The sequence below is a fragment of the Equus przewalskii genome, chromosome 5 (assembly GCF_037783145.1).
Source record: "Equus przewalskii isolate Varuska chromosome 5, EquPr2, whole genome shotgun sequence".
NCBI lineage: Eukaryota > Metazoa > Chordata > Mammalia > Perissodactyla > Equidae > Equus > Equus przewalskii.
The window spans coordinates 52229132-52251791 of record NC_091835.1 but is presented as its reverse complement, the minus strand read 5'-3'; the positions used below and the strand labels follow the sequence as shown (position 1 = coordinate 52251791).

At 35.8% G+C, this 22660-nt stretch overlaps 1 protein-coding gene across 26 annotated transcripts in view; it reads left to right on the top strand.

The window, feature by feature from the left end:
- The window catches only part of LMNTD1 (lamin tail domain containing 1), a 369630-nt gene that overhangs the window by 336151 nt on the left and 10819 nt on the right, over positions 1-22660 (top strand). For 23 of the 26 annotated variants that reach the window (XR_011540022.1, XR_011540024.1, XM_070619358.1 and 20 more), the window contains 4 exons: positions 12900-13086; positions 13629-13748; positions 18163-18377; positions 18959-19130. Coding sequence is in view for 24 of the 26 variants with exons in the window: in XM_070619358.1 (XP_070475459.1) it covers positions 12900-13086; positions 13629-13748; positions 18163-18377; positions 18959-19130 (694 nt within the window). In the remaining 2 variants the exon portion in view is untranslated. The remainder of the gene's footprint in view (positions 1-12899; positions 13087-13628; positions 13749-18162; positions 18378-18958; positions 19131-22660) is intronic. The other 3 variants (XM_070619356.1, XM_070619363.1, XM_070619364.1) reach the window with 1 other exon arrangement.

Below are 22660 nucleotides of genomic sequence, written 5' to 3'. Positions count from 1 at the left end.
TATGTTTTTTTTCTCTTAATGTTAAAGCAACCCTGAACTCTTGGAATAAACTTCATTTGGTCATAATGTTTATCATTTTAATATATTGTTAAATTTGATTGGCTAAAATTTTCTTTCAAACTTTTACATCTACGTTTGTGAAAAATATTGGTGTGTAGTTTTCTTGTCCTGTAATGTCTTCATCTGCTTTGATATCAGGGTAATGCTCACCTCATAGAATGTGTTGTAATATATTCCCTTCCATTCTCTTTTTCCAGAAGAGTTTGTGTAGAAGTAATATTATTTTTTCCTTAAATGTTTTATAGAATTCACCAGTGAAGCCATCTGGGCTTGGATTTTCTTTGCGGGAAGATTTTTACCTACAAATTCTATTTCTTTCAAATAGGTATCAGAATATTCTGGTTACCTACTTTTTCTTGTGTGAACTAGAGTAGTTTGTGTCTTCCAAGGAATTTGTCTATTTCATCTAAGTTGTCAGATTTATTGTCATAAAGTTGTTTACAATATTCCCTTATTATCCTTTAGAATCTATAGAATCTGTAGTGATGTCACATTTCTTGTTGCTGATATTGGTCACATCTGATCAATCTTGCCCACCACTTATCACTTTTATTGAGTTTCTCAAAGAACCAGTGTTTGGTTTCATCGATTTTCTGTAATTCTTTTTGTTTTGTTTTCTATTTCATTGATTTCCATTCTGATCTATATTCCCTTTCTCCTGCCTACTTTAGGTTTCATTTGCTTTTCTTTTTCTAGTTTCTCAAGGTGGAAGGTGAGAGCATTGATTTGATACCTTTTTTCCTTCTAATGTAAGCATTTAGTACTATAAATTTTCCCCTAAGTACAGCTTTAGTGGCATCCCACAAATTTTGATATGTTGAATATTTGTTTTCATTCAGTTAAAAAATACTTGGTAATTTCCATTTTTATGTCTTTGATCTTTGAGTAATAAGAAGTATATTATTTACTTCCCAAATATTTTACAGGTTTTCCAGTTCCAATGATATTCCAGATATCTTTTTGTTATTGATTTCTAATAAAATCCCATAGTGGTCAAAGAACATACTTTGCATGACTTGAGTCCTTTTAAATGTATTGAGACTTGTTTTATAGCCAAGATATTGTCTATCTTGGTAAATGTTCTGGGTGCACTTATAAAAGCCATATATTTTGCTGTTGTTGAGTGGTCAATCAGGTCAAATTGGTTGATGGTGTTAAGTCTACTGTCTTTTTGCTGATTTTATGTCTATTTGTTTTATCAATTATCGAGAAAAGGATGTGAAAATCTCTATAATTGTGGATTTGTTGATTTCTCTTTGCAGCTCTATCATTTTTTGCTTCACGTATTTTGAAGCTCTGTTATTAGGTGCACAAACATTTTGGATTGTTATATCCTCTTAATGAATTGCTCTCTATGTCAATCTATATCTTTATCCCTGGCATTATTCTTTGCTCAGAAATCTAGTATGTCTGACGTTAATATAGCTACTTCAATTTTCTTTTTACTGGTGTTAGTATGGTATATCTTTTTCTACCCTTTTACTTTTAACCTATTGACATCTTTATATTTAAAGTGCATGTTGTGTGCTAGCACGTAGGTGGGACTTGCTCTTTTATCCAATCTGACATTCTCTGTCTTTTAACTTGAGCAGTTAAACTATTTTTATTTAAAGCAATTGCTAATATGGTTAAAATTAAGTCTACTATCTTGCTATTTATTTTCTATTTGTCCCAATGCTCTTTGTTCTCTTTTTCTTCTTTTCCTCTCTTCTTTTGAATTAATTGAGTATTATTAATGATTCCATTTTATCACCATTGTTGGCTGATTAGCTATAACTGTCATTTTAGTGGTTCCTTCCAGGTTTACAGGATACATCTTGAGGATATCACAACCACCTTCAAGTGCTATTATACCACTTCACATAGTGTAATACTACTTATAATACTACACTTTCATTTCTCTCCTCTCAGCCATTGTGCTTTTGCTGTCAGGTATTTTACTTCTAGATATGTTATAAATCCCATAATTCATAATTATTTTTGCTTAAATAATCAAATTTTAAAAGAAATTTAAATGATAAGAGAAATATCTTATATATTTACCCTTATATGTCTTCACTGCTTTTCAGTGCCTTTTTTTCTTTTGGTCTGTAAGTCATGTTTCCATTAGTATAATTATTCTACTATCTGAAAAGGACTTTTTAAAACATTTCTTGTTGTATGGATCTGCTTGTGATGTATTCTTCCTTCAGTTTTCTTTTTTAACAGCTTTATTGTGATATCATTGACATAAAAATTGTAGAGGGTCAACTGTATGGTGATGCATGGTAACTAGATTTGTGGTGGTGATCACTTTGTAGTGTATACAGATGTCGAATTATAATGCTGTACACCTGAAATTTATATAATTTAAAAATGTATAAGTTTGTTTTGGGGTTCTCTATTCTGTTCCATTGGTTTATATGTCTGCTTATAAAACCATACTGTTTTAACTATTTTCGCTTTGTAGTATAATTTGAAGTCAGGAAGTAAGATCCTTCCAGCTTTGTTCTTGCTCAAGATTGCCTTAGCTATATATAAGGTCTTTTGTGGTTCATTATGAATTTCAGGATTGTTTGTTCAACTAATGTAAAAAAAAAAAAGGTCATTGGGATTTTGACAGGGATTGCATTGAATCTTTAGATTGGTTTGGGTAGAATAAACATTTTGACAATATTAGATCTTCCAACCTATGAACATGGAATGTCTTTTCATTTACTTGTGTCTTTTTTAAGTTTCTTTCATCAACGTTGTGTAGTTTTCAGTTTACAAGGCTTTCACTTCTTTGGTTAAGTTAATACCAAAGTATTTTGCTCTTTTTGTTCTTAATGTAAATGGGAGTGTTTTCTTAATTTCCCTTTTGGTTAGTGTGTTTCATTTTGGATAATATTTATTACTATGTCTTCAAGTTCATTAATCTTTTCATTTGAAATGACTAATCTGCTGTTAATCACATCCAGTGTATTTTTCATTTCAACCATGTCTCTACTTATCATGTTCAATCTTTCCTCTAGCTTTTTTGTACTTACAGAATACAGTTACAAGGACTTTTCCTTTTCTGCTATTTCTAATGTCTTTGCCAGTTCTGTGTCAGTTTTGATTTGTTTATTTCTCCTGTTATTATGGGTTGTATTTTCCAATTTATTTGCATGCCTGGTAATTTTTTATTAGATGTCAGAAATTGTGAATTTTACTATGTTTGGGTACTGGAATATTTTTATATTCCTATAAATATTCTTGAGCTTTGTTGTAGAATGAAATTAAGATACTTGGAAATAGTTTGAGGCTTTAGGACTTGCCTTTAAAATTTGTTAGGTGGATGCAGAGCAATGTCTAGTCTAAGGTTAATTACTTCTCACTACTGAGGAAAGACCATATGAGTGCTCTACACAATGCCCCATGAATTATGAGGTTTTTCAGTCTGGCTGAGGGGAATAGGCCCTCTTCCTGATCCTGTGTGAGTTCTGAGTACTGCTCTTCTTAATCCTTTCAAGTAGTCTTTTTCTCTAGTCTTAGAGAGTTTACTCAGATGCATGTGCTGATCAATCCTCTGCTGAATACTCAAAAGGGACCTTCTGAAAATCTCCAGAATTCTCTCTTTATGCAGCATTCTCCTCTCCAATACTCTGCCTGTGACCTCTTGCCACCTTGGTCTCCCCAGGCTCTCAGCTCCATTTCCTCAAGTTGGAGAATTCACCAAGCTCTATCTGGTTTCCCTTCTCTGTAATGCAGCCTGGAAACTCTCTCAAGGCAATAATCTGGGGAAATTTTAAAACTTGCCTCATTTGTTTCCTCTCACTCAGGGATCATTGTTCCTCATTGGCCAGTGTCCAATATCTTGAAAAGCATTGGTTCATATATTTTTTCCAAATTTTTAGGGATGTTTAAAATCTTCCAGCAGGAGGAAAAATGAGTTAGCAGGCAAACAAGAAACAAGATAGAGACATTATTATAATTTTCACTAGTTTTACATGGTCTTTCTCCCTACATCTGAGACCATATCTTAGCTGCAAGGTCAGTTCTCGTTGCCTAGGATTGACCAATCTATATTAAGAAGGCTATTGTCCCACCCATCCTCCATCTCTGCCCCTAGATAATCCTTCATTCTGTAAGTCTAGAGTCAGGATGATACTAAGTTATGGACTGAGATAGGCCTCACAAAATAATGATAACTACATGAACAGTTCTGACCCTAAACATCTTATGATGTTATAAATCTACTCATATTCCCACAAGACTCTGAGTTAGACTAATCCCATTTATTCTTCCTTTGGGTGACTTAGAACCTAGTGGTAGTGATGTACTAACTTAACTCTCCTTTACATTAAAGATTTATCACCAAAACTTTCAGTCTAAAGGCTTTCCTTTTGTAGTACCAATGGACTAAATCAAGTTCCCTGAGTCTTCCCAAGTTTGCCTTTTATAAATTTAGGAGGCCCTAAATGCTGCATCCTCCCTAGTCCTCACCCCACCCCTGCCCAACTATAAACACAGATTCCAATCTGTGTAAATAATGTTAGGTAGATGTTTACTGGAAGAACTGAAACTCTAAAGATAATTTTAGAAAACTTTAAAGTAGCAGAAATCTAAAGGCAGATAAGTAGCATGGAGTTATAAAAGAGAACTCAACAACTCAATAAATCAGAGCTTAAATAATGGAAGCTGATTTTTTTAAAAAAAAGTGACACAGCCATGTGTCTCTTCAATCTCTTTACAAATCAAGCCCATGAAAAGGCTATGACAGAATGATGGGTACATCTCTCTATACTCTCATCCTTACAAGCAGAGGTCTCAAGTTACTTTCCTACTAGAGAAAAATGGTAAGGCTTATTGGAAAGAGAAAAAGATAGCTACTAAAGGCTGTGTGATAGTAGATTAACAGTCTTGCCTCTGTGAATTTCCGTGTATTGTTTGAAGTATTTTCCTGTAGCTTTTGGCCTTATATCAAAAGGAAGGCAAATGAAGTGACTAGCCCTGATATGGACAACGCTATTTTTTCTTTCAGATAAGCTAGTTTCTTCTACTTATATGCATGAAATAAAAATTTATTATCAATGAATAACCAGTTTACTTCAACAAAGAAAGATTTTTGAAAAGCAATTGTACCTATTCAATCACAAGTATGATAACAAACAGATAAGTGAGCTATTCTAAGGTCTTATCTATTTAAAAGCAAAACTCATCTCCCCAGGCAGAAAAAGTAAGTCTAAAAAACAAAAAAGTTATTCTGTCAAAAAATGAAAACATCCCACAGAGAATGCAATAACAGTAGGATGAGAATGTCATAGAGGAATTCTAGGGATGTGAAAGAAGAGTAAAATGTTATATCCACAATTTAGTATGAACCATAATGGTAATGCAAATGAAAAAAATAGGTATATAAATTGCTCAGAAGTGAACCTCTACAAAATGGAATTTTCATCCAATGCAGTGGGAGTATAAAGTGAGTCCACTATTATAAAGGCAGTTGGTGATGTATATCGAGATTCCATAGATGTTTACATCCTTTTTTCTCACAATTCCTCTTCTCAAAGAGGAAACTCAGAGTGATAGCCTGGCATTTGGAGCCACTTTTCTCCTCAAAACAGTTGTCAGTTTGAAAGCAGCAGCTAAAGAGGCTGAGAAGTTAATCAGAGATTTTGACAGTCTCATAAGACCGGGTGAAAAAAATTGTCACTCACAGTCTGTCAAGAATGAGGGTCACTGATAAATACCCCAGGCTTTCAGTTGAAACTGTGAAGGGTACACCCAATAGCAAGGCTATATTCAAAACAGGCCAGCTTGACTGGAGCCAAAGCCTAGTGCTAAATCATTTCACATCCAGATTGGAATAAAGTGATTTTTCCCCCAATTTAGGTGGCTGCAAGAAGCTAAAGGAAATCCTCTCTGGATTGAGAAAACACTATACAGAGACTTAAATTATCTCTGCAATTTTTTGTCTGTAATACTAACAATAAGTCAAAAATAAAAAGGCATACAAAAGATAAAAGTTGACCAAAAACTAAGATTAAAAATGGACACTAAAAACAGGCATAGGTGATCCAGATATTATGGTTATCTGACAAGGATTTTAAAATAACAATGACTAAAATATTCAAGGAATTAAATGACAACATAAAAATTTTAGCATAGAACTGGAAACTAAAAATAAAAGAAACAATTGGAAATTCTAGAAATGAAAAATCCAATAACAGAAATTACTGTTTCAGAAGTAGATGGGTTTAACAATAGATTTGATGCAACAGAAGAGAGAATTATTGAACTGGAACATTCTCAGAAGAAAATATCTAGACTGAATTATAGAGAGCAAAGAGATTAGAAAAAAGGGAAACAAGCATAAGGACAAATAGAGAAATATTTTTTAAAAATATGACTACTTGTAATTGAAGTCACTTAAGGAGAGGAGAGAAAGATTGAGGTAGAATAGTATTGGTAGAGTACAGCAGAGAATTTTCCCAAACTAATGAAAGACATCAAGCCACAGGTACAAGAAGCTTTATCAACTCCCAGGAAGACAAAAGACAGAAAAAAAAAAAAAGACCCTAAGTACATCATAGGAAAATTTCTAAAACAGAAGACATAAGGAAAACCTTAGTCAGCCAGACAAAAAGACATTTACCTCCAAAGCAACAACAAAATGATTGGTAGTTGGTTTATCAACAGAAAAATAGAAAGCTCTGGAATAAATCTTCAGTGAGGGCATTGGGATCAAAACTAATGACAACACTTCTAGCACAGTGATTCTAAAATTCATAAGAGGTGTATATTAGTTTTCTACTGCTGCCATAATAAATTATCACCAATATAGCAGACTTAGAATAACATGAATAATACCCATTTAATACCGTACAGTTCTTCCTCCAAAAATATGTATATATATTTAAATTATATACTATAAATCAACCATAAAATGTAAAAACAACCGTAAAGAAGTGGACAAAGTGATATCAACAGGTAATTGAAGGAAGAAGAAAACTGAGTGGCAATAAGTAGCTTATTCAACTGCACTATAATCAGAGAAAAGTAAATTAAAATAACAAATGAGATACCATTTTGTATCCATGATATTGAAAGTATTAAGAAGCTTGACAATTTCAAGTCTTGGTAAGGATATGGGGAACACCAAGAGGGAGGAGCCCATGCTTAGGCAGTAGGTGAAGCATGCAATGGCATGAATTATCACAAGTCTTCTGGGAAATTTTTGTGGTTGCAGTTTAAGCAAAGGTAAGAAGTAAGGAAAAAGAGATTAAAGAGACTGACAGATTATGTAGGGCATTGTTTCCCTGCTGTGAAGTCAGCATTTTCTCTGGAAGGAAATGATCAGACATTGAAGGATTTATCCTTGAACAAAGATTGCTCTGGAAGCAAAATGGAGAATGGTTAGGTTGGGGAAAGACTGGAGAAACCAGTTAGGACACTGTTACAATGTCATGTAGAGCTGATGAGAGCCAAATGAAGATAGCAGCAGTAGGGATGAAGAGAAGGAGATACTAAGGATGGACATAGAAGATACTAAAGAGGTGGAATCAATAGAACTTGGTCCCAGAGAAGGCAAGAAGGATAAGAGAGCAGGAAAGTAATGGAAGTTTCAGGCATGGCCTACAGGATAAATGATGATACGATTCACTGGAATAGGTTTCCCATTCTTCCAAAATAATGAGTTCAGTTTGGTCACGTGGATTGAGAAGTATCTTTGAGGTCTTGTCATTAATTTCTATAGGTCTGAAGCTCAGCAGGAAAGTCTGAGCAAGAGATTTCAATTTAGCATTCGCCAGTGTATTAATGGCTATTGAAGCCCTGTTGATGGGTGATATCACACATATGGAGTATGATCCGAATAAAAGAGGCTTAAGGACAGAATTCCAGGGATCAACATCTGAGACATGGATGAAGGAAGAGAAATCTGAAAAAAAGACTGAAAAGGAGCAACCAGACTGATAGAAGGGAAATAACAGATTTGGGGAAACAAGGAGAGGAGTTCCAAAAAAAGAGGACACATCTGGCAGAGGCAAATACCACAGAGACATTAAGACAAAAACTGAGTTGGCAGGAAGGTAAATTTGTGCAGCCACTATGGGAAACAGTATAGCAGTTCCTCAAAAATTTAAAAATAGAACTACCATATGATCCAGCAATCCCACTCCTGAGTATTTAGCCAAAGAAAATGAAAACACTACCTTGAAAAGATATATGCACTCCCATGTTCACTGCAGCATTATTTAAGTAGCCAAGATATGGAAGCAACCTAAGGGTCCATCGGTAAATAAATGGATAAAGAAAATGTGATGGATAGACAGATAGACAATGGAATATTATTCAGCCATAAAAAATGAAATCTTGCCATTTGTGGCAACATAGATGGACCTCAAGGGCATTATGCTAAGTAAAATAAGTTAAAGAAAGACAAACACAGTACAATCTCACCTGTATGTGGAATCTAAAAAATAAAAAAGCCCACAGAACTCAGAGACACAGAGAATATATTGGTGGTTGCAAAAGACAGGAGTTTTAGTTTTTTGAGGAATCTCCATACTGTTTTCCATAATGGCTGCACCAGTTTGCATTCTACCAGCAGTGTATGAGGGTTTCCTTCTCTCCACACCCTGTCCAACACTTGTTATTTTTAGTCTTAGTGATTATAGTCATTTTAACAGGCATAAGGTGGTATCTTAGTGTAGCTTTGATTTGCATTTCCCTGATGATTAGTGATGTTAAACATCTTTTCATGTGTTTGTTGGTGATGGCCCTATTTTCTTAGTGAGATCATTTGCTGAGAGTGAGGCTAGAAATTTGGGGCAGGGATTTGAACATGGTTGAGGGAACTGCAGAAGGTGCTGGCTTGCCTCATGAAGAATGCAACTTGCTGCCAATTACTAAGGGAATCACCAAGGGCCCAGGTGTAGGCGGAGGCCACTCATTTACTTGGTGGCAGCAATGTGTGTGTGTGCGTGTGTTTGTGTGTAGGGGTGTGTGTGTTTTCTAGCAGTGCTCAGCCACCAGGGTATATACAGAATTTAAACAATCTGAATGGTTGGATCAAACCTTTTTGAGATTTTACTAGTTGAGTGAGATAGAAGAGTAAGCTCTACCGTTTATTGAGTGACCCTGGACATAGAAATTCATCCCTCTACATCTCAGTTTCCTTATCTATAAAATGAAGCTAAAAATAGTGCCTGTCTCACTGGGTTGTTGTGGGAATTAAATGAGATAGTACGGTGTTCTTCAGTTTTTTGACTGTGACCTTCAATAAGAAATATGGAGCCTATTGTAAGAAATAACTGAGTTACTATGAGTCTACTCATTACTAAATACTTACTAAAATATTATGAAAATATTTTCTAAAATATTTACTAAAATGTTATGAAATATTTGGGGACTTTGTTTCTAAATTCAGAATTTGGGAGATTTTAGGAAAGTAATATGATAACGGAACATATATTACATAACACCCCATCAGGGCTTGGAGAAGTATCCAAAATCAAACATTAATCTTTCCACAGACAAACTTATGAATATTCATACAAGCCATGCATGAAGTCTATAAATAGCCTCCCCTCACTTTCACATCAGGTTTTTGCCACCAAAGGAATTCAGGTCAGATTTTGCTTCCAATGTGTTTTTTAAAAAGTTTTTGTTGATGGTTTCCTTTGCTGTGCAGAAGCTTCTTAGTTTGATGTAGTCCCATTTGTTCATTTTTTCTTTCGTTTCCCTTGCCTGGTCAGACATGGCACTTGAAAATATGCTGCTAAGACTGATGTCGAAGAGTGTACTGCCTATGTTTACTTCTAGAAGTTTCGGGTCTTACATTCAAGTCTTTAATCCATTTTGAGTTGATTTTTGTGCATGGTGTAAGGGAATGGTCTACTTTCATTCTTTTGCATGTGGCTGTCCAGTTTTCCCAACACCGATTATTGAAGAGACTCTCCTTTCTCCACTGTATACTCTTGGCTCCCTTGTCGAATATTAGCTGTCCATAAACGTGTGGGTTTACTTCTGGGCTCTTGATTCTGTTCCACTGATCTGTGTGTCTGTTTTTGTGCCAGTATCATGCTGTTTTGGTTACTATGGCTTTGTAGTATATTTTGAAATCAGGGAGTGTGATACCTCCAGCTTTGCTTTTTTTTCTCAGGAATCCTTTGGCTATTCGGGGTCTTTTGTTGTTCCATATAAATTTTAGGATTCTTAGTTCTATTTCTGTGAAAAATGCTGTTGGAACTTTGATAAGGATTGCATTGAATCTATAGATTTCTTTAGGAAATATGGACATTTTAACGATGTTAATTTATCCAATGCAACAGCATGGAATATCTTTCCATTTCTTTGTGTCTTCTGCGATTTCTTTCAACAATGTTTTATAGTTTTCGGTGTCCAGATCTTTCACCTCTTTGGCTAAGTTTATTCCTAGGTATTTTATTCTTTTTGTTGCAATTATAAATGGGATTGTATTCTTAATTTCTCTTTCTGCTACTTCATTGTTAGTGTATAGAAACACAACTGATTTTTGTACATTGATTTTGTATCCCGCGACTTGACTATATGCGTTTATTGTTTCTAAAAGTTTTTTAGTGGAATCGTTAGGGTTTTCTAGATATAAAATCATGTCATCTGCAAAGATTGACAGTTTCACTTCTTCTTTTCCAATGTAGATCCCTTTTATTTCTTTTTCTTGCCTGATTGCTCTGGCTAGGACTTCCAATACTATGTTAAATAAGAGTGGTGACAGTGGGCATCCTTATCTGGTTCCTGTTCTTAGAGGGATAGCTTTCAGTTTTTCTACATTCAGAATAATATTTGCTGTGGGTTTGTCATATATGGCCTTTATTATGTTGAGGTATTTTCCTTCTATACCCATTTTATTTAGAGTTTTTATCATAAATGGTTTGTAGTATATTTTGAAATCAGGGAGTGTGATACCTCCAGCTTTCTTCTTTTTTCTCAGGAATCCTTTGGCTATTTGGGGTCTTTTGTTGTTCTATATAAATTTTAGGATTCTTTGTTCTATTTCTGCGAAAAATGTTGTTGGAACTTTGATAGGGATTGCGTTGAATATACAGATTGCTTTAGGAAGTATGGACATTTTAACGATGTTAATTCTTCCAATCCAAGAGCACGGACTATCTTTCCATTTCTTTGAGGAAACCAACAACAAAACGAAAAGACAACCTAAGAATTGGGAGAAGATATTTGCAAACCATATATCAGATAAGGGGTTAATATCCAAAATATACAAAGAACTCATACAGCTCAACAATCCAATTAAAAAATGGGCAAAGGATCTGAACAGAGATTTCTCCAAAGAAGATATACGGACAGCCAACAGGCATATGAAAAGATGCTCAACATCATTAGCTATCAGGGAAATGCAAATCAAAACTACAATGAGGTATCACCTCAGTCCAGTCAGAATGGCTATAATTAACAAGACAGGAAACAACAAATGTTGGAGAGGATGTGGAGAGAAGGGAACCCTTGTACACTGCTGGTGGGAGTGCAAACTGGTGCAGCCACTATGGAAAGCAGTATGGAGTACCCTCAGAAAATTAAGATCTACCATATGATCCAGCTATCCCACTGCTGGGTATTTATCCAAAGAACTTGAAAACACAAAGGCATAAAAATACTTGCCCCCCTGTGTTCACTGCAGCACTATACACAATAGCCAAGACTTGGAAGCAACCTTGGTGCCCCTCAAGGAAGGAATGGATAAAGAAGATGTGGTATTTATACACAATGGAATACTACTCAGACATAAGAAATGATGAAATCTGGACATTTGTGACAACATGGATGGAGCTTGAGAGTATTATGCTGAGTGAAATAAGTCAGAGGGAGAAAGTCAAATACCACATGATCTCACTCATAAGTAGAAGATAAAAACAACGACAAAAAAACACATAGCAATGGAGATTGGACTGGTGGTTACCATAGGGAAAGGGGGGAGGGCAAAAGGGGTGATTAGGCTCACGTGTGAGGGGATGGACTGTAATTAGTTTTTGGGTGGTGAACATGATGTAATCTACACAGAATTTGAAATATATTGATGTACATATGAAAGCTATATAATGTTATAATCCAATGTTATTGCAATTAAAAATAAATAAATAAATAAATAAAAGTTTTTGTATTTTCAGACCTTTTTGGATTTTGGAATTGTTGATATGAAATTGAAGGTATAGATGCAGATATAATCTTTTTTAAAGTGCTTGGCACATAATAAGTATTGGTTACAATTGTTGGTATGGTATATTTCATTTTAAAAATGATGGCCCTACCCCACTAAAGGGATTTCATGACATACTAACAGGTTGTGACCCACACTCTGAAAAATGCTAATATCTAAATGCTTAGCCTGGTCCCTGCTACATACTAAGTTGTCAACACATGGCAGAAGGAAAAAACCACCATCTTATATTCTTATAATGTTTTAACTTTGCAGAATTCTTTTAAGCACATAGTTGCTATTCATCTTCACAGTAACTGTATCAGAAATAAACTAAAGGGTTTAACTTTCCTCTTGACCTACTGAGAATTTCATGTCTCAGTGGTGTTATGATGAACAGTAGGAAATTTAAATAATGATAATCACATCTTCCTATGGCATTTATACCTTGACACTTACAGCTCTTTTAAAGTTTTCTTTAATTATTTTATGTGAAATAGATCATTTTATTGCACAAACAGAAAAAAGAGATCAAGCCATTTGTCTTACGTAACAAAACACTATTTCTATACAGAATTTGTCCAATAAAATATATAGCTTAGGAACAACTTCCAAAACATATTTATTATTCCGTTCTTAAAGTAAGCTAAAGACATGCTTCTCTGAAGTCACTTTATAATCCTAGTGTTTTACTTTCTAGTGCTCTGGGAGACATTAAAATAGCTGAAGTGAATGTCAAGGGTTTATTCGTGAAGCTCATTAACTCTTCCCTTGACAAAGAACTGGAGATTGGAGATCATATTCTCCAGCAAAATGTGAATGGACAAATAATCTGTTTGTACCGATTCCTTCCAAATATCATAATGCAAGCCAACTCCACAGTAACGGTGAGTAGGGTAGAAATACTGTGACCTAGAATCGTGCGGGAAGAGCTCATTTACCCAGACAGGCTGCAGCTCAGCACCAGTGGTCTCACCATTATGCAATCTCTGTGGCAAAGGTGATATTTTGTTGGTGATGGTTAATGGTGCCACTTTGTCCATCTTTGGATTTAAATTAATAACCATAATTAAATTTCCATAGCTTTCTTCAATTTAGTGTATGATACCTTTTCTCTTCATGATTTAACTATTAAAATGAAATACCTAAGCTCCTAAAACTAAGCAAACATAATCCTTAAAAGAAAAGAAAAGGGATTGTTTGCTTCAAGAACAGGTAATTAGTTGACCCTGGAGGGTTTCCCCTCTTTCTTGTACTCTTTTAAATCATGGACAGTAGCTGTTTAGTGTTACACAGCTTGACATTATATATTATACAGTTACTATATTTTAAAACCCACCTGTTCAGAAAGATACATTACAATAATCCTCTGACATTTACAAAAGTATGCTGAACTCCAGTGGCATTGTCATTAACTATTTTCTTACAGGTGTGGGCAGCAGCATCTGAAGCAAAGCATCAGCCACCAGCAGATTTTCTTTGGAAGGAACAAAACAAGTTCAAAACAAGCCCGAACTGTACAACAATCCTGTGCAAACCTAATGGGGAAGTCAGTGTCCAGCTCTTAACAACAGGCTTTAAAAGAATGGATAGCTCTCCTATGGCCCCCCTCTCCTCTTAGCTCACTCAATTATTTTTCCCTCCTTAAAAGCTTGGATAGAATCCTCACTAACTGTCCTAACACATCAGGCAAATCTACAGCATCCTCTTCCCAGTGCCAAAGTGCCAAAGAGCGGTTTACTATTCAGCAAAAATAATTTTGATATCCCATATTTCTAAGAAGTTATTTCAAATTTCAGGGTCGAGGATGGATTTTATTTATGGTATTTAACCTGAAGAGCAGGATGAGAAAGAAAGGAACTACATACAGCCTTTTCTTTTCATTTACTCATTTCTCAAATGTTGTTGCGATTCTCCTCTATTGCAAGGGCTGTAATAAGTGTTGGGAATATAACATAGAGTAAGACATGATATCTGCTCTCGAGGGACTAATATTCTAATGAAAGAAGCTTCATTCTAATTCATAGTGACTATACTTTACTCACTGTAAAATTAAATGTTAGTAATTACGTTGTGTAACTCATTCCTAATATTTGACAATTTTGTATTTTCACTCTACTTTTTTCTCGGTATAATATTAGCATAATATATACCCAGTGACATACCGATTTAAAGGTATCTCTTTTTACAACAAAAAAGTTGCACCCTTGCCAGAACCATTCTTTAGATTTTTCTTAACTATCTGCCTTTTTTCTCAGTCTAACTTAGTATGTCATAAAACCACTAATCCAGACAATATGTCAATCGGAATCTATTCCCAAGTTTCTTTCCTGCTCCCTTATACCTGATGCTTAGATTGACTATTCCTTTAGAATTGACTTGCTAATTTATTAACAGCCATTTAATGTCTTTCTGTGAGAACAAGAAGTTGTGGCTAGATGGAGAGAATATTTACTAGATGTAATTTTGCAGCCTTCACTCACTTACCCTTAGATATTTTTGTGGGCTCACATTGAATTTTATAACACTTCAGATAATTTTCACTGAGGAGGAATATAAGGCTATGCAATCTAAGTTATTTACTCAGCCTCATTAAAAAAAACCACTAGCAAAACCCAGATTGGAAGGAAGGCATTCTGGTTTCAGATCTTTCATCACATTTACCCACCCATTTATCCACTCTGCAAACACGTTCGTGGTGTCTACTTTGTATGCACTCTGTTCCAAGCACTGAGTGTTGAACCAGACAGACCAGGTCCCTAAGCTCCTAGAATGAACATTTTAGTAAACTGTCATTTCCTGCAACTGAATTAGGCTTTGTACTTAGACTGCTCCTTGTACTAAGTGGTTTGAACTACTTTGCCATATAGGATCAGACCATTTCTGCTGGGTGATGGAAACACAAATAATGTTGTTTGCTAGTGAGTGAGCCTGATTGATTCATACGGAAAATACGTACATATATTTAGTATCTGCCAAGCACTGTGCTAGGTGCTGGAGGAAAGAGCATAACTATTGCATGATTTTTGTCCTCCAGAAACTCAGAGTCTCGTCATAGAAACTGATATGTAACAATAAATAATTGCAGTACAGTGCAACAATGCTTGAATAGAAGCATGTACACAGAGCAGAGCAGCCAGGCTAGAGATGCCAATTTTGTAAAGGAGAATATCAAGAAAAGCATTAGAGGAGAAAACACTTGTTCAGAGTCTGCAGCAGGATGAGAGGGAGCTCACCCAGTTGACCTGAACCATAGTGGTCTTCCCCCTTTCCTCTCTGCTAACTCACCACTTCCTATGCTTCTCCATACTCTCATCTCTAACCACACTGGGCTTCTTTACTTGTTTTACTATCCAGTACTTGATTGTTTTCTCAAGCCACAGGGCCTTTGCACATGTTCTTGCCTCTCCACAGACTCTCTCTCCTCACCTTTTTACCTATTAAATCCTACTCACCTTTCAGACCTCAGCCCAAGCCTTTTTTTTCAGGTCACACCCTACTGGAATTTCCACCTCATGGAAAAACAATCAGAATTACTTAATTCAAATAGAAAATATTTCCATTAAATACACTGAAATGTGACTTTAAGTCAACCTAAAACCATAATGCAAGCATAGAATTCTGATTTCTTTTTTTAACAAATTCATTTCTGTTCTTACCTCAATAATACTGGATCACACTATCTGCAATTGCTAGATGAATTTTCCTTGAAAAGATAGGTTGCTACATTCCCATAGACATGTTGACATACACACAGACCCAAGGCTTCATCATGACCCTGGACTCGCTTTCTGTTTGTGCAATTTGTATACAGAAAATAACCCATATCTCATGGAAAAAGTGACGGAGCCTGCAATCTTCTGCCTAAAATAATAGACAACCATACAGATTAGAATAGCTCCTGTTTCTGGACTAGAAAAATACTTTTTTTAAAACGTGGCAAACAGAAGTCACATTATGGGTCATCAAAAAAAAAAAAAAAAACCCTAACATAGAATATGACAGACTACTCTTTTGAGTCATCACTAACATGGCAACAGTTAATATTCAATACAGCTACAAATCTCATGGTGTAAGAGAAGGGCAGATTTAGTCCTGCTGTGCCATGAGTTAACTATGCAATATTTATTCTATTTTCTAATATGTAATAGAGAAAATACAGTATAGTCACTAAGAGTCTATGAGTCTATATATTTTTACATAGGACTACATTTTTTTCACCAGTCACATTGTTGTCCTATAGGATTTGTAGCCTCTATATTATACGTCAAAAAATTAATAGGCATCTTATATTTATTCAACACCTGGTACTTTCCCAATACATTGTTAGAGATTCAGATACAGAACAGACCTCTTCTATGCTGTGGGAGCTCATTGAAGGGCTATTTATACGTACATTATCTCATTTGAGTCAGTATTGTTTAAGCATATTTTACAAAGGAAGAAAATGGCAGGGCCAGCCCCATGGCCAAGTGGTTAAGTTAGCACCCTCTGCTTTGGCAGCCCAGCGTGTCACCAGTTCAGATCTTGGGCACAGACCTAGCATGACTCATCAGACCATGCTGAGGTGGCGTCCGACACAGCACAACCAGAAGGACCTGCAACTAGAATATACAACTATGTACTGGGGGGCTTTGGGGAGAAGAAGAAGGGGGGAAAAAAAAGAAGATTGGCAACAGATGTTAGCTCAGGTGCCAATCTTAAAAAAGAAAAAGGAAAATGGAGCTTGGGAAGTTAAATGGCTTGCTCTAAGTCACATGACTAGTAAAATGGCAGAAATAAAATGAAACCAGATATTCTAACTCCAAGAATTTTTCTATTGTCTGTTTTACTAAAGACAAGGTTCATGTGGCCAACATTCCAGAGGTAAAATTAAAACCATATCATTTTGTTTTGTCACATTATCATTGTCATTGTCATCAAATATTTTTAAGGCCCTATAATACAGGGAGAGATAAAATATTGCTCTTGTCTAGGAAAGGGTTACAATCTAATCGAGGGAGATTGTAATAAAAAGATCATGAACATGTTTTCAAAACAAATGTCTATATCTGAGCTGCTAAAAGAGGAGAATCCCTAACTTATGATCTGAAGCAAAAGTGGGGTTTTCCTACTGTGATCCATGAAACTGAACTTTATTTTTTAAGATTTCATCTTTATTTTTTAAGATTTCATCTTTCTTCTGCCGTGGGTCTAGCCCAGCTGAACTTGCCTTGAGTTGCCTTTCTGTCTATGTAATCTGTCTTGCCAAGCAGAGGGTTTTCCAATGATTACAGCACAAACCCCAAACCTCTAATTTTATAAACTAAAAACAGATCACAAAAACAAGTGGAACGTTAGGCCACACTTTGGTGCTTAATTTCCTCATGTTGAACAAAGACATAATTGTTAGTCCCTAAGCATGATTTTCCTGAATAATTTTTGCATATATATGTTGTGTACATGCCACATATTCAAGAAACCAAAACAAACCCTAGTTTCAGTGTTCTCCTTAAGAGTCCCATCTAGGATTCTAGCCTGGAGAACGTGGTTTCCTCTCCATGTCGCTAGTTCTATGGCCCATTTCCCCATCTCAAATGAGATATACATATACATATAGTGTGTTAAATATTTAAAATTTGAACTTATTCATATTACCCTACTTTTTGTGCAGCTCCTTATAGTTATGAAATTCCGTAACTTAACTGAATCTCACAACACCCTCGTACAGCAATTCCCCACTCCCACCCTTCCCATTTTCCATATGAGGACAATCCAAGCCAGTAAGTGACTAACCCCCCTTGGAAACTAAGACCAGGTTGTCTAACTACATCCTCATTGTGTGTTTCACTAATCCATACACAGTAGATGTGACTTTGAAGTTTGGAGTTTGACTTTGAAGTTTTCTTTGCAATAAACCTATGACATTTAAAAAATCTATCTAACTCCAATACTATTTGAAATTAATGAATCGTCTTTGTTAGGCTGTTGCCTGGTACACTCCTATTCACTGGAAGCAAGCGTGGGAGAAATTAGAGACCGACATTGAATTTGACAGATGCTCAATAGTAAGTCCAGCATCTCGAAGGCATTTGTTCCACTGGCCAGAAGTTCCAAGTACAACTGAAGAAAAACAAGATCAATCTAAGAAAGACATCTCAAAATGTCATATGGAACCAGTACAAGCTTTTCTTAAGAGGTAAAAGTTGATTGCTTTGTCTTTTGGTAGTTGAAACTTTCCCGCAATTAGTAACTGAGTAGATAGAAATGACTGCATGACAAGTAGATATGTGATGAATAGAGAAATTAATAATAACCCAAAAAATCCTATTTGGAAGAGGACCATAAAATCTGTAATATACTCATAAGCAGAGATATACTCATGGGACAATAAATGTTGGTGATTTCTGCTGGGTGATATTGGGACCCCTTTTGTCATTTCACATCTCAATGGCACTGCTGTTAGAGGCAAGGCCGTGGAGACATGAAGAGACGAAGTTATCACTGTGTCTTTCGCAGTGCTTAGCTGAAGGGAGAAGTGCGGCATCTAGGGATTTCATCTTGGATCAATTGCTGGTTGTGGCTGAAGGTGCAGAATTTATGTCATTCATGTGTAGGCAAATGCTTCAGATGTTGTGATAAAAGCACTGCCCACGAGGTCTAGAAAAGCCACGTTCTCTGGTCTTGAAACATGCTTTCAGTTTAATTGAGCCTCCCTTACTGATGCCACTGCATAAAATGCCTTATGGGTTCAATTTGAGCTTAATTTTTCTTTTACAGAGAAAAGGAAATCCCACCAACCCTTTTCCCCAATCGCAGCCCTTGGTGCCACAGTCCCGATGTCCCTGCACACCCCTACTGTTCTCTTATTGAACCTCACATTACCAGCATGGCTGGAAGCAGCTTAGATAGACAGCCCAGGCCTCAGTCAGCCAGGCCTAATCCAGCACAGGTAAGTCAAAGAGATACTCATTCCAGTGGAAAGTAAGGTGCATGTGTGGATGTGTGTTGAGGACTGGTGAAAAGGTGTTAGACGGTAAAATTTGCTACGTACTAAAAACTATTCATATCCTCAAGGATAGATGGCTCCCAAAGCAAGTATTATAAGTCATTCACTTACGTTTGCTCTGCACAGTGTCTTTTATTGGTCTTGATAAATATGTGTTGAATGAATCAATGAATCAAAAGAACACTGTGGACCACAAAAGAATGTTGGATTCTTGAAGTTTGGTCAAAAGTACATTTTGTTTTTTCACTAGGCAGGAAAAATTGGCCCTACAAGTTATGCTGTGCTAAAAAAAATCCATCTTTTCCAGACATTCAAATGTTAATCCCAAATTCTTATTCTTTTTCAACCAGAAGTTTCTTATTTAAGTCCTCTAAACAAAGCTTTTAGAGGTGGTGTTATTAACCCAACATCTATGAATGGATTTCAGGAAGTCCATATATACGCAAAATTTGGGGCAAAAATGTATGCCTCTATGATGTTTTCTGGGAAGAGAGTCCATGAGGTTCATCAGATGCCCCCAAATGTTTAAGAACTGATTAGAAGACCACAATGCCAGATCCTAAGCTGTGGAGAAAGTCTGTTTCATATAACAGTTATATCCTGGCGAAGTTATAATGATTTGCAAACTTTTATTTAGCAGAGAGATGCCTTTATAAATGAAATCTTGGGCAGAATCTCAATATATTAAATGGATGAAAGCAAACCTGTCCAAGATGAAGAGAAGGTAGCCATCCCCACTCCCCATTACCCCCTTCTTTTTCTTCCCTCCTTCCCTGTGATCTTTAGGCACTTCTCTGGAACCACAGGATTCTGTACACAACAGTATGAAAACAACTGTGTTCGTATGCTAACACATCAGTGGGAAATAGTACCCTCAAAATAATATCTTTTAGAAGTAGAATGTTTGAAATTTTGTAAATTCCTAAATATATTCCATTTCATGAAATTGAGTACCCCATATCTTTGTGCCTGAGAGTCCTCACCTGTAAAGTAAGAGATTTGGGTCTGAAATTTAGAGTTCTTTCAGAAATGTTTTATATACAAAATAAATATAAAAATTATATATAATTTTATTATATAATATATATTATATTAATGTATTCTTTATATATATATATATACACACACACACATACCCTTAGTACTTTATGACTTAGATTTGAGACTCTCAAGATGTACATTAATTTATGTTTTTCTCCAATTAGTGGTAGCCTTCACTATTTTACTCATTCTGAACAACTTGTTTCCAAAGAAATTTGACTTTGAATTTTCTTGATATACCTTTCTAGAGTAATGACAATTCACCTTACTTATTCAAAAATTTTTGCTATTCAACACAAAACATTTCACTATATGTATATTTTGTAATGGTAATTGAAAAAGATAGTTGCTTTGATGCCTTTAGGGCCTCTGCTCATCCTTATGTATCTTTTTAATTTTCTATTCATTGAATTTTCAATGTGAACGCACATACATCAGAATTGTGAGAGCTTTTCTTTGATTTCAATCACAAAAGACGGCCGCAGAGAGACAGATGTTATGAATGATTGGCGGATGACTGACTGGATAACACCAATCTCTGAATCGCCAGTTCATTTCCTTGAAAGAATATGTAACATGATTCTTCAAGGGAAAGTTACCTAGCTAATGATCCAATTTCTTTTTAATTTGCTTCCCATTGGATTATTTGCTATCATTAGAACACTCAATAATTCACAAAGAAAAAGAGATAAACCAAAAATTCATCAATTTTACTCATAGTTTCTTCAATCCTGCTCCTTTCCCCCTACACTAATAAACAAGCTAGTCTGCTGAGTTACAGAAGAAAGAATCTTAGTGGCATACGACTCTTTGATCTGGGAATAGTTGTCTTTTTTTTTTTTTTTTAAGATTTTTTAATTTTTTTTCCTTTTTTCTCCCCAAAGCCCCCTGGTACATAGCTGTATATTCTTCGTTGTGGGTCCTTCTAGTTGTGGCATGTGGGACGCTGCCTCAGCGTGGTCTGATGAGCAGTGTCATGTCCGTGCCCAGGATTCGAACCAACGAAACACTGGGCCGCCTGCAGCGGAGCGCGCGAACTTAACCACTCGGCCACGGGGCCAGCCCCTAGTTGTCTTGTTTTTAACTATGCCTCCCAAATATGTTATAGACGAGCCTAGAGACTAACAATTAAGGTGATTTTAAAGAGACATCTACACATCACATTTATACCAAGCACATTTTGTTTTTTAAAACACGTTAAAATACAGAAAGTATAGGGGCCGGCCAGCAGCGCAGCGGTTACGTTCGCACGTTCCCCTTCATCAGCCCAGGGCTCGCCACTTCAGGTCCCAGGTGCAGACCTATGCACTGCTTGTCAAGCCATGCTGTGGCTGGAGTCCCACATATAGAGGAAGATGGGCATGGATGTTAGCTCAGGGCCAGTCTTCCTCAGCAAAAAAGAGGAGGATTAGCAGCTGATGTTAGCTCAGGGCTAATCTTCCTCAAAAAAAAATAAAATAAAATACAGAAAGTTTCGAAGATAATGTTAAAAGCACCCACATACTAATCATTCAAGATTAATGCATGTTAACATTTTGTCATATTGCTTCACATTACAAAGAAAAGCCCCATAAATTCAAAATTTCCTTTGATCTTCTCTCCAGTTCTGATATGAAATTGGAATAAGTCACTCTGGTTCTCATTTTTATATTTTAATTACACATATATGGATCCATAAAGAATAAATAGTATAATTGGTGTGTTTTTAATTTACACAAGTGGCACTAAGCACAATGCAAGACACATAATAGTTGTTTAGTGTTTGACAAAGGACAGACAGAAAAGGAAACACTGAAGGTTTTTAAGCAGGCTTCTTATAGAGTTAGATCTGTGTCTTAAAGAGAATTTTGGAAGCAATGTTGAAAATGAAGTGAAATGAAAAATACATCAAAACCTAGGAGGAAAGAAGGAAGGAAGGAAAGAGTAGGAGATGGGAAAAAAAGGAAAAAAAGAACAAAGCAGGTTAGAAAAACAGACCGGGGCAAGTAGGTCTTGTAGAGCTGTATTTGAGTCCCAAACGGACAGGAGAGAAAGACTGGGGCAGAAGTAACATTTAAAGAAATAATAATAAAAATTCTCAAAAATTGATGAAAGACATCAAGCCACAGAATCAAGAAGAATAAATCCCAAGCAATTCAAATTCAAAGGAAACCACAACTATGTACATTATAATAAAAGTTCAGAAAGCCAAATAATGGAAATCGGAAGACAATGAAATGATATCTTCAGTATGCTAATGTGCTAACAGAACTACCATCTTAGAGTTCTATACCAAGCAAAAATACACTTCAAAAAGTGAAAGTGAAGTAGAGATATTTTCAGGCAAACAAAAACGGAGAGAATTCATCAACAGCAAACCCACAATAAGGAAATACTTCAAGTAGAAAGAAAATCATCCTAGGAGGATGCACAGAGTTGTAGGAAGAAGTGAA